At 35.5% G+C, this 13,430-nt stretch overlaps 1 protein-coding gene across 13 annotated transcripts in view; it reads right to left on the bottom strand.

The window, feature by feature from the left end:
- Positions 1-13,430, bottom strand: part of LOC105493253 (solute carrier family 7 member 11) — a 788,950-nt gene that overhangs the window by 63,908 nt on the left and 711,612 nt on the right. For 12 of the 13 annotated variants that reach the window (XM_071093030.1, XM_071093026.1, XM_071093035.1 and 9 more), the window contains 3 exons: positions 11,817-12,085; positions 6,751-6,877; positions 2,642-2,757 (listed from right to left, as the gene is read on the bottom strand). In XM_071093030.1, the coding sequence (XP_070949131.1) occupies positions 2,642-2,757; positions 6,751-6,877; positions 11,817-12,085 (512 nt within the window). Of the gene's footprint in view, positions 1-2,641; positions 2,758-6,750; positions 6,878-11,816; positions 12,878-13,430 lie in introns of those variants that run through there. The other variant, XM_011760771.3, reaches the window with a different exon arrangement.

The raw sequence follows: 13,430 nt of genomic DNA, 5'->3' as shown, positions 1-13,430 counted from the left end.
ATCCCAACATAGTTATCCTTTCCTAGAACTGTTTTAAAGTTTAATTTGAGCAGTTTTCATTTAATTCGCTGAAATACTAATTTTCCCTTTAAAATGTTTAATTAAATTGGGATAAACAAGAAGAGAGTTATCTAGACTTATAAAAACATAAATATAGCATTATTATTAATGTAATTTTAACTCCAAAGTGAGTAAAGTTTGTGAATTTATAAATGTTTACATGCAATCTACTTAGTCTTCTGGTTATGGCTTTTAATTGATAACTATTATTATTAATTTACAGAGCTCTCAAAAATGCCACCCCTGCTCTTCTCTTTTTTAAAAATAATATTTGTGATATGATTCTGCCTCAGTCATTCGAGGAACAAGAAAATGGTGAATATAACAATGGCTGTTAGTCCAATCCCTTAGTGGAACAGTGGACTTATCAAGAACATTCTATAGACAAGGCACTCCGTTAATGGTCTTAAAAATCTGACTTTGATCATGTCTTTTGCAGGAAGATGGATGGAGCTAGAGGTCATTATCCTCAGCAAACTAACACAGGAACAGAAAACCAAATGCTGCATGTTTTCATGTACAAAATGGAGCTAAATGATGACAAGTCATGAACACAAAGGGTAACAACAGTCACTGGGCCTACTTGAGGGTGTTTGGAAGGAGGGAGAGAATCAGAAAAAAATAACTTGGGTGCTAGGTTTAGAACCTGGGTGACGAGACAATCTGTACCACAAACCCCCATGACACGAGTTTACCTATGTCACAAACTGCGCATGCACCCCTGAACTCAAAATAAAAGCTAAAGAAAGAAAAAAGAAAATATAATGAAAAAGAATCTGACCTAAACAAAAAAATCTGGCTTAGTTTCATCTTCCTTAAGCCATTCAAGATATTAATAGATTATTTTTTCACAGGCATTTTCCTGTGAAATAAAATTGGGGCTTAAACAGGTTTAAAACTTAGCACAAGCTCACAACACTAAGAATTGTAACACCAAGTTTCAGTTCCAGGTTGTTTGCTTCCAAAGCCTAAACTGTAACCACTATGCTAAAATGGTTCAACCCACAAAAACTTAGACTGCTAGATCTGAACATAATACGAAGCAAACTCTATTGCATTTTTATCATTTTCCCACTGCCTGGAAATATATCGAAGATGTCTAATCCTCCAAGTTTAACAAGTAAACAGACGATAGACTTTTCTGCTGGAGAAAAAAATTCTTAGACTTCTTAGAAAATCAAGTCAACAAATACTTATTGAGCACCAACAACATGCTAGGAGCTAAATGAGGGGCTGGAAATGCAGCAATGAATAGGTCTCTAGTCTCATGGAACTTCAAATGATGTTTTACTAAAAGTATACATAGCTACCATTTTTATTGTGTTCTTAATAAATTAAATAAAATAATGCCTTTGCTGCAAGTAACATGGATGGAACTGGAAGTCACTATTTTAAGTGGAATTAGAGAAAAAGAAAGTCAAATACCACATGTTCTCACTTATAAGTGGGAGCTAAATAATGTATACACATAGACATAGAGTGTGAAATAATAGACATTGAAGACTCAGAGAGATGAGAGGGTAGGAGGAGGATGAGGGATGAAAATTACCTAATTTCTACAATGTACACTATTTGGGTGATGGTTACACTAAAAGCCCAGACTCCACCACTACACAATATATCCATGTAACACAACTGCATTGTACCCACTAAATCTATTTTTTAAATTTTAATTAAAAAAATAAATGAATTACAGGCAATAAGTAAATTACAGGCAATATCTCAGGCATTATCCCACTGAAACATCTTAGCCATACAAACTAAAAATTCTTCCATGATTATGCAATTCAGTTAGTGTAGCTTTCTCTTTATAAGTAGCTAAAACTTGGTTAAATGTGATCATATTGATTAAGACAGTGATTCAAATGGCACCCAGAATTAAGTTATCCTTTCCCATATTTAAGGATTTAGTACCTGGCATCTTTTGGGGAATTAGAGTCATATATGGCTTCATATCACTCATGTAATTTTGTTCATGTTCTTTTTGTTTCTTTTTTAAATCAATGAATATTTGTGCCCATTGATAAAAGATGAACAACTTCTCAATTTGGAGACCATAAAGAAATCTAGTTGGAAAACACTATTAATAATCAATCTTGAAAGAAAACTCTTTTCATGACCAACAACAGGCAGCTAACATTATAACACTGGGAGTGACAGCTGCTAACACTACAAAATGTATAAACACAACTTACACACCCACTACATAAAGGTAACTCCACGAATACACATAAGATATAATTCAATATATAGCTAATTTCCAATTAAATAATCTCTAAAATAATTGGGGTTTCCTCTTTAAAAGTCTTGTTCATGTATAACCGACTTAATATTTTACTAGTAAGGTGATTTTTACTATTTAAAAAGATTAGCCATCATATCTATTGGCCAAATACAAAACTGGCGTGGAATACAATATTGGATGTCACTCCAAATCCTTCCAGCAGAAATTTGGAACTGTAAGCAAGAAGAACATGACGTGAGAGGCAACCCTACAATGCAAAAAGTCTAAAGACACTTTGTATTCAATCATTTTTGTGTTGTTTTTTTCCTTTTTTACATATATAGCTATAATACTCACTTAAGCCCACAGCTGTAATGAGCTTGATCGCAAGTTCAGGGATTTCACATTGAATAAAAAATGGTTCCAGAATGTAGCGTCCAAATGCCAGGGATATCACAGCTGTAGCTGCAGGGCTAAAAAAAAATGTATATATTTAGATTAACCACAGGGGGAAAAATAGCATTTTTATTAAATTTAATTTCATTAGATTTTTCTACCTTGAGTGTATTTAGCATATGCAACATGTTAAATATGAAAGTCTATAGTTTTCAGAATTCCATACTTGATTAGGTTGTCATAGACATTCCAAATGAAATATTTCCTATAACATTGGTGGCTAGTTTTTAAACTTCACATATTCTTGGGAACAAGGGTAAGTACTACCAACTTTTCCCCTGCTCTCCCATATTTGACTTTTCCTTCAAAATCCGGCTTATTACATAAGATCTTGACAGAGCTAGGCTTACAGGAAGCCATCTTCTTTCTCAAAAAGTCAGTAAATAAACTTCAGCCATATTATGAATTAGTTAATGCCGTACAGATCTAATGTGTCAAGGCATAGTCTAAAGAATGAACACAATACTCAACCTAAAAAATTAGTATTACGTATTCTCTGGAAATACATGCCTACATACTTGATATTGTTTTACTCTTATTTTTTCTGTACAGACAAAAACTCAAAGTCAAGTGATTATTCTTACTCCTATAGTAACAATCAGATATAAAGTATAAATTTAAAAATAATATATTTATTATAATCTTATACAATTAAGTAAATATAAATGGGACAAGAATATGAAATAAATTCAAGTATATAGAAATATAGGTAATACATCCTTCTATTTTAATTCTTCAAATATTTTTATGAGAAAATTGCACAGACCTTTTCATTTTAGATGTATGTATATATGAATGCATATTTTTTCCATAAACATGCAAGTCTGTGCAATTATCTAATTTCTTTTTTTTTTTTTTTTTCTGAAATGGAGTCTCACTCTGTTGCCTAGACTGGAGTGTAGTGGCACGATCTCAGCTCACTGTAACCTCCGCCTCCCATGTTCAAGCAATTCTCCTGCCTCAGCCTCCTGAGTAGCTGGGATTACAGGCACAAGCCACCATGCCTGGCTAATTTTTTGTATTTTTAGTACAGACGGGGTCTCACCATATTGGTCAGGCTGGTCTTGAACTCCTGACCTGGTGATCCACCTGCCTCAGCCTCCCAAAGTGCTGGTATTACAGCCATGAGTCACCGCGCCCCCCGGCAATTATCTAATTTCTTATGTCAAACTTCCTTTTTAGCTTCTCTTTCTTCTCGTAGTTACCCAACATTCATGCCTGATCCATAGATTATCAGAAAACCAACCACCATTACATGTTGTCAACTTTGGCTGGCTGATACTGGAGAGCAGCATAAGGTTTTTGATTTTCTTCTTTTCCTAGACACCCTCCCATCTTCCCCAAACAAAACTGTTTATCCTATTCTCCATCATTTATACAATTTTTGATGTATAATTTAAGATCTGATCATGTCATTTTAGTGCTTTCAAAATATGTTCAGGAAATGCAAAACTCCTTCACGTTGCATTCAAGGCTCCATCTGGTCTAAGCTCTCCTTATTTCTTCAGTTAGCTTCCTCCTACTAGAAGGATATGAATCTTCTCTGCCTGCAGCCTCTGCAACTCATTGACTATGCTATAAACTTCAGATCTTGGTTCAATTTTCCTTTGCCAGGGAAAGCTTCTCCAGCCTCTGACTGGGCCAGATCTCTTGGAGTATATTCATACTGAAGTCCTTGGCCTGTCTTCCACAGTGCTTATCACAGTAGCAATTTTATATTTACCTATGTGATTTCTCAGCTGATAATGATTTCCTCCCACTTGACTCGGAGCTCTAAGGGTACAAAATCGTATCTATCTTAACCACAATTTTATCTCCAGTGTTTAGCGCAGTGTCTAATATATAGTAGAAACCCAATATATATTAAATATAGAGTGAACTCGCAAATTCGGTTTAATGACCCCTGCTGTGTAATGATAGGTAATATTTCTCTCCTTGAAATCTGTGTTTTACAGATTATTTCTGGCAATACAAACTTAATCTAAAGGTATAATTTTAATGTGAAGTACTTAGGAACTATGAGTATTAGTAATGTTTAAATACTTAGATATCTTGTCCCTCCTCATGATATTTGTTATTCTACATATTTAAAAGGCCAACTCAGCAAAATCAGTATGTTATGACAAAGAGATACATAAGCATATTTTAAATCTTCTAGAATACAAAGGTACTTTCCTCTGTCCACAGACACACACACACACACACACACACACACACACACACACAGAGAAAAGTAGTTTTTTTTTCTTTTTAATTAAAGTAATAAGTGATTATCAGCTACCTGGGAGCAGAAATCATGACTGATTTCACTTTAGATCTCTTTTTATTGTCATTTACCATTCAGTGGCAGATTGTGGAATAAATAAATTAATAGATGTATATTTTATCTGTGCTACCATAAGATATAAGCTATATTTATATGGAATGATCGTGTTCATCATAATGCCAAGCAATGAGCCAAAGTTACACACTAATACATGGCTGAAGATGGAGTCAAGTCCAACTGTATTAAGCTCCAAAGCCCACCAGCCTGACAGGTCAGCAGTCTAAATAAGGAGTACATGTATTTGAATGCTGAGTATGTTATACACAATATATTGTAACTTTAAACTTTCAATTACTTATTCAAAAATAATTTAATATATGCCGAAAAAAGGGCACTGACCTAAGTGCTATACAGGTTACAAAAAGATCGTATCTTTATATGCTTGAAAGGTTGGCAGTTTTAAAAGGGAAACAAAATATAGACATCTAAAATATTAAGGAAGAATAGAAGGTATCATGTTCAATGTCAAATGTGAAGCAGAGATAGCATTTTCAGAAGAATTTAGAGATGAAAGAAATAACAAATTAGAATAAACAGGAAATTAATTATGAGAAAGATAGGATTTAAGATGACCTTTGAAGAGCAGATAAGATTCAGATAACCAAAAAGGAACAGAAAGTACATTCCTGATACAGGAATTTTAGAAAAGGGAAAAATACTTATTATTATATCATTATAACAATTTTAAATAATGCAGAGTTGTTTAAAATGAAAAAGACTTCATGAAGTATATACTACTTTGAAGATATTTTTTCTGTTAAAAAAAAAGACTTCTAACACTGTAAAACTCATGATTAGTGTTAAGTCAGTACTAACTAGCACTTATTGGCACTTAGCCATAAAAGCTCACATGAGCTCTCAATCATGTATGTTTGGTAAGTTTGATAAGAGCAAGTTTCCCTAGTAATATCCATTAAATTCTGTAATCAGAATGTCCACATCACATTTTATAGAAGTAATTAGCCTTAAGAAACTGTGATACTCTGAAATGCTCATATGACATCATAAGCTTCCCACAAAGTTGAAGGAAATTTGCTATTCAGAGTGACTTGGCACTATTCAGTTTGATTTTAAACTGAGACAAGCAGGAATGTAAACACATTGTTACAACAATAAAATCAAAAAAGGCGTTTGGAACTGTAGTTCCTGATTTGTTTAACATAAGGAAATGAGTCATTTGACTCTGTCATGCAAACTCTGTTTTTTATAAAGTATAAGCCTTGGTGACCAATTAAGTTGTCAGGCACAGAAGGGTCTTCATCACAATGACTAAGTAAAGTTAAATGCCTTAGTGATATAATCTACAATAAGAGAAAATTCCAATTCCTAGTATAATATTTAATTTGTCTAGTTGGTCAAAAGGTATCCAGGTGAATTTTCATGTTCATATGCTTTCAGGTAAGCATCTTTCTCCTAGAAGTGTCAAAGAGAATAGCTGAGGGTTAAAGAAAGGTAGATACTTTTAATAGTTTGGCATTGCTGGTGAACTGCTTGTCAGTGACAAAATTGCATTAAAAATATCTTAATCCAGAAAGGTATTTTATCACAAGCTTTATATCCTGAGGTAGACATGTTTACACGTAGTCACATGACATGCATATGTTTAACCAGTTAAAAATAATCAAGGTGATTCATAAGAACGAATTGGTTTATTTTTTCTTAATTCTTTCTACTATGTTCTTACCGTATTATGAGGAGTTCCACCCAGACCCGTACAAAAGCTGGTAATGGACCAAAGACTTCCAAAATATACGTGTAATGACCTCCGGATTTCTTTATACTTGTTCCCAATTCAGCATAAGACAAGGCTCCTGTGAAATATTTGTCACAAAATGGTACCAATTTAACACATTTTCAAGACACCTAGCATTAAAATGGATACAATAATGTTTATATGCTGCCTGAGATGTAACTATCTCCTTTGGTCTGAATGGCATCCTTATGCAAGACAAATAACCGTCATCTAATTGCTAAGACCCGCCAAGTTCCTCTTCTAACATCCTCACAGCTGAGATTTAGTTCACTCTATTTGAACACTATAATTTTACTTGAAATGACAAAGACACGTGTCTACAACAATATCATGTGTTCCAGAATTTTGAGATGAAAACCTGGAAATAGGGGAAAAAGAGAAGAGAGATGTCAATAATATTGACCTATTTTTAGAAGAACACAACCTCACACCGAGACAAGGCGTTAGTCCAAATGTTTGAGTTAGCTTTTAACTTTTTTTTGAATTATTTTTTGAGAACCCTTTTAATAAATTATGTTTCCGTGGAAAATCGAAATAAATAAGCTGTATCCACTCGTTAGAAAACTATGGACTCTATGCCTTGCAAGATTTCATTTAATTTGTAGGATATATTTTGTCAACAAAATGAATTCTGACTCCTTCTGTTTCTATAAAAGGCTATATTGAATGTTTTTTGAAGTGTACACTCTGGGTTTTTTGTTCTTTTTTTTTTTTGAGATAGAGTTTCTCGTCACCCAGGCTAGAGTGCAATGGCGCTCTCAGCTCACTGCAACCTCCGCCTCCCAGGTTCAAGCAGTTCTCCTGCTTCAAGGTCCCAAGTAGCTGGGATTACAGGTGGCCACCACCACGCCCAGCTAATTTTTGAATTTTTAGTAAAGATGGGGTTTCACTACGTTGGCCAGGCTGGTCTTGAACTCCTGACCTCAGAAGATCCATCCACCTCGGCCTCCCAAAGTGTTGGGATTACAGGCTGAGCCCTTGTGCCCAGCCAGAATATACTTTTTTTTTTTTTTTTTTTTTTTGAGACAGAGTCTCACTCTCTCCCCCAGACTGGAGTGCAGTGGCACGATCTCTGCTCACTGCAACCTCTGCCTCCAGGGTTCAAGCTATTCTCCTGCCTCAGCCTCCCAAGTAGTTGGGATTACAGGCGCCTGCCAGCACACCTGGCTAATTTTTTGTATTTTTAGTAGAGACCAGGTTTCTCCATGTTGGCCGGGCTGGTCTCGAACTCCCGACCTCAGGTGATCTGCTTGCCTCGGCCTCCCAAAGTGCTGGTATTACAGGCGTGAGCCACTGCACCCAGCCCAGAATATACTTTTTAAAATGAGGTGCTATAATTTATATTTGTGTACTTCAGATCGAATTAACTATAAGCTAAATTTTTAATATTTAACGATACAATTCGCATAAAATTGGACAAATATGCAATTCCACAAAACCTCAGTTTCACTCTCTGTGAAATGGAGATCTCAGTTTCTACCTCATAAGGGAATTATGTGTATAGATGTGGCAGTGAGTACCTAGGAGAGTACACGGCCTGACACATGGCAAGCATCACATGAAATATAGCTATACTTATTAATTTGAGTAATTAACAAGAAAATAAAAAATATATCCTGTCATTATGTGAAAAGTTCTATCTGTACTGCCAAGTGCTCAAATGTAAGAACACGACTTTTTTCCAAGCTACATCTGAGAATAAAAGTGTAGAGAAGTATTACTGATTAATAATAATTTAGACAGAACTGTCCAACATAAATATAATTTGGATATTCAGTGAAATCTTAGTGTTACATATTTTATATCTGATTTCTAAACTTGTCATGACATCACAGTCACCTAGGAATAATTGTTTTGTTTTTTTTTGAGAGAGGGTATTGCTCTGTCACCTAGGCTAGAGTGCAGTGGCACAATCTCGCACCACCATGCCCAGCTAAATTTTTGTGTATTTTTTGTAGAGACAGGGTTTTGCCATGTTGCCCAGGCTGGTCTGGAACTCCTGGGCTCAAGGGTTCTGTCTGCCTCAGCCTCCCAAAGTGCTGAGATCATAGGCATGAGCCACCATGCTTGGTCTGGGAATAATTTTTAATTCGAAAACACTCAAATGAAAAACAGACTCTCATCAAGAGAGTGTAGATTGTCCACAAGAGAAATTCAAGAATCTCTATCATTTTAAAATTTGCACAAATAATTCCGTAGTAACTAGTCTGCAGACTGATATGTGGGGAACACTTATATATTTCATCTACCTATAACTAATTATAACGAGTTGCAACTCACTCTCCATGGGGGAACATTCGCCATGTTGGTAGGCTGTCCAGAAAAGGATCCAATATAAAATGTTATTGGAAAGAGTCTTAAGTACCTCAGAATTTATTGTCAGAGAATCAATACCTAGACCTCTGTATGCTTTGCTGAAACTCCAGGATGGTTGCCCTAGGTTTACACTGAGTTCTGGGGGAATGATTTTCATTTAAAGGTCTAAAGCTTCATAACCATTTTGCCCAGATGAAAAAAGTTCAAAACAAGATGTAAAAATCCATGTATTGACCCTTCGCTTAAAAAAAAAACTATATGTATGTATTAAACCAAATGTACAGATTCTTTACAGTTGATCCCAGAGTTCTAGAGTCTTTTTAAAAAGAAGGATTATTTTTTCTTTACATTTTGCTTTGCTTACTGTTAGAGAGGCACTCCTGTCCAGAAGCTTCTGGTAACTTAAGTGACAAATGCAATGCAAATAAAGATAAGTAGATTAATACAAAAGCACACTCCCTTCAATTATTAATCAAAGAACACCAGCTCAAGTGTAATGTTAGCTAGTCTCCTTAGCTGTTTCTCTCTTTTTATTGTTCTTGAGCTTCTGCTTAAGATGATATGTAATACTTACGCATAAGCATATTTTCATAGTGCAAGTCAACATCACTTTAACTAGTTCAATACTCATACTGATCTATTTTATTACATCTGAATAATCTTTTATTATGTGCAAAAATTGAATCCCATAGTGGAAGCTGCATGCACATAAGTATGCAAAGTCCAGTAAACTGGTTGTGGTTTTTCTGGTTAGATATTGATTTATTCTGAATATATAAAGTGCTGTAGGAAGATTTAAAGACTGAGGTGCACAAAGTCATTTAAGATGATCAACAATTAGGTTTCTCTTTATCTACAAGTGCATACACCAGAGCTATTTTAAAGTTAATAGGGCTAAGGGTACTATTAGAGTTTCTCATAATGGTATTACTCCAAATTATTTTATAAAGATGGGAAGTAATACTGGGAAATAATGATACACAATTGTTACTGACTATTTAATAAAGCACAAGTTAGTCATATAAATAATACCACAAACTCTTTCTAAAAACCCCAAATAATTCCTCTATAAATCTTTCTATACTATGACCTTGTTTTAACAAGTTTTATTTAAAATAAATAAATAACTTCTTCCTAAAAATGGAATTTGAGGACCAGGAGCAGTGTCACTGCTCATGCCTGTAATTCCAGCACTTTGGGAGACTGAGGCAGATGGATCATGAGGTCAGGAGATTGAGACCAACCTGGCTAACACAGTGAAACCCCATCTCTACAAAAATACAAAAAATTTGCCAAACGTGGTGGCACACACCTCTAGTACCAGCTACTCAGGAGGCTGAGGCAGGAGAATTGCTTGAACCTGGGAGACGGAGGCTGCAGTGAGCCGAGATCACACCACTGCACTCCAGCCTCAGCAACAGAGCGAGGCTCCATCTCAAAAAAAAAAAAAAAAAAAAAAAAAAAAAAAAAGGAATTTGAGTTATCTAGATGAGCGTCAAACCAATGATTTAAAACATCACAAGGCCTGAGTGGAAAGAATGAATGGATTGGTACACATGGGAACAAGAGTTAGTACTTGTTAGTTAGTCCTAGAGTTAGTGTTAGTACTTGTTAGTGTTAGTCCTAGAGTTAAGACAAAGAGCAACTTTAAAGTATAGAATCTTTCCCAAGAAGAGTAAACAAATCTTCATAGCATAAATCAAATTTAATGTTTGACAGTTCACCAGTTTCTATCATCTTTACAACAAACTCAGGTAGCTCTCTAGTAATTTGCCTATTTCATAAGAGGCATTTATTTATCTCTTTATTATTAATTCTCAAATCAACAGAAGAGACATAAATTTTGAAGAAAAATTCATAATTATACTTCTACCAGTTTCCTTCGGATTAATTCAGTGAACAGGTGGACAAATTATCTGTGTCCCTGGAGAACAAGTGAAATATAAATGATAAAAACAGATCTGGGCAAGCACAGAAAACTAACACCCAACTGAAGTTTTAAAACTTATATTGCAAAAGTGTATGGGTATTGAGAAGAGATGAAAGGCTGAAAAGTAATTTGAAATTTGCTCAGGCCATTGCAATATGCCCCGTTATGATAGGGATTGAGTTATGCGCCATCATACATTTCTCTCTCATGCCAAGGACTTTTGAAAGGATATTAAGAGGTGACAAGCATATGAACTTAAAAAATATTTTTAAAAAGACTGCCACCCATTTGTTAGGCTAATAAAAAGTCAGTAAGGCTTCTGCTGAACACTCCGTTCTATGTCTAAATAGGCCATGCCAGGTTCCACTTCACAGGCGTTTCATTCAACATGCCAGCTGCCAGAGTGCCCAAGCTAAGCACAACTGCCCGGCACAGAAAGTGTGCATGTTTTTTACTGGGTCATGAAAGTTAGTCTTTGCTCTCATCCCACAGGGAAAAGTCAGAAAATAGCCTGTCTTAGTCAGGAAAAGAAAGTACAGCCTGTAGGAAACAATTTGAGGGCGTTCCAGATCACACCAACAGTGGATTCTCCGTCTGGGTAGTTCACGTACCTGAACAAAAATTTTAAAAATTTGGTGTGGCCTTTGCCATCCATTCACTCCTCAAAAATGACCATTTGCTTTCCCAGAAAGCAAGCTTTCCAGTCCCACAGCCACGCCCCCTCCCCCCCCAGAGAAAAAGTTGCACTCACCAAATAGTGACAGGACCCCACACACCGTCCAGATGGTCAGAGACATGCCCACGCTGCCTGTGTTCTGGAGCACGCCCTTAGGAGAGATGAAGATTCCTGCTCCAATGATGGTGCCAATGATAATGGAGATTCCCCTCAGTAAAGTGACTTTCCTCTTCAGCTGCACTTTCTCCTGCCCAGGTGGCTCCTTGTTGCCCAGGGAAGGCAGCCTCCTGTTAACATTTCCCTGCAGGTAACCTCCTTTGGAGATGGTGGACACAACAGGCTTTCTGACCATAGTAGGGGCACACGGGGGAAAAATAAAACAGAGGGAAAGAAAACAAAACTTTCAACTTTGGTGTCTCTTGGTGTTACTGATCGAGGTCTTCCTCTTTGCTTTCTTTGCTTTCAGACTGTCTTTCTCAGCCCTATAGTGTTCACAGGTAAAAACCCAAAGGTGTGCTTTATCCTTCACAGCGGCTAATTACTAATCAGAAACACCTGTGTATGCATCGTGCTCCCAGTTCTCCACCTCCTCGTTCTACCGCTGCTGCTGCTGCTGCTGCCGCCCTATCATTACAAACCAGCTCAGCTTCCTCATGGGCTTGTATTTAAGCGCCTGCCTGTCACACCAACTTACTACAGCTAAATGATGATGCAAATTCTCCAGGTTTGCATCAGCCACATGAGAAGGCTCCAGCATTACTCAGCTCTTTTTTTTTTCAAAAAAAAAAAAAAAAAAAAAAAAACAGGAGGAGCTTGTTGCTCAACTGACCTAAGCTTTTTAGAGAACAAAGCACACACTTTAAAGAGACTTTGGCCAATCCAGAAGTAGTAAATTCGGAACAGACCTTCCCAGAGATTTAAAGCAACTCGTAGTGAGCAACAAAAGCTGTTCAAACAAAATGAAACAGGAAATAGTTACTTCATTTTAAGGAGTTTCTTTTTCTTTAATGCATGTATAAAAACATTTTACACGTGACTGTTTTGTGAGTAGAATGTATCCTAAAGCTGCATTTTTTATAACAACACAGTTTGAGTTTCATAATTTGTGTAATGCTTATTTTTATTTTTTATTTTGAGTTTCTTATAAGGCAATACAGTCAAATCTAACATTTACAAAATTAAAAAGATTCTACACTTTATACTGTGTCACATACATACAACTGTAAGCCTTCCTCAACATTAAAAGATAAAATTATTTCTTACTACTCATAATAAACCAACATTTTAAATCACATCTGAGTGTGACAAATATAAAATTCACCATGACTCCAGAAAATAGTCATTTTCTGATTCTCATTAGCACAAGGTGATTTTTTTTAACTAATGTAAAAGATACATATTGTTCCTTTGAATTACCAAAAAAATTTTCTAAGTTCAAAATTACACAATTACAATTACATAAAAATATGCATATAGCAAAAGACTGTAAAGGAAAACACAGAATAGTAGTTACAGAAAGTAATGATATTATGTATGACTTTTTCCACATTCTATAAACTATTGTTATATTATGATTATAAATTTAAAATGCATTAAACATGTAAGCTAAGATTAAAATATTTACTTTGTAATTGTCAAAAAGGCAAAACATTTTTAAACCCTTCTAACTTTCTCAACCAAGTGTCAAGA

The sequence above is a fragment of the Macaca nemestrina genome, chromosome 3 (genome assembly GCF_043159975.1).
Source record: "Macaca nemestrina isolate mMacNem1 chromosome 3, mMacNem.hap1, whole genome shotgun sequence".
In the NCBI taxonomy this organism is placed as follows: domain Eukaryota; kingdom Metazoa; phylum Chordata; class Mammalia; order Primates; family Cercopithecidae; genus Macaca; species Macaca nemestrina.
The sequence above is the reverse complement of the archived record's forward strand: the minus strand, read 5'-3'. Positions and strand labels throughout refer to the sequence as shown.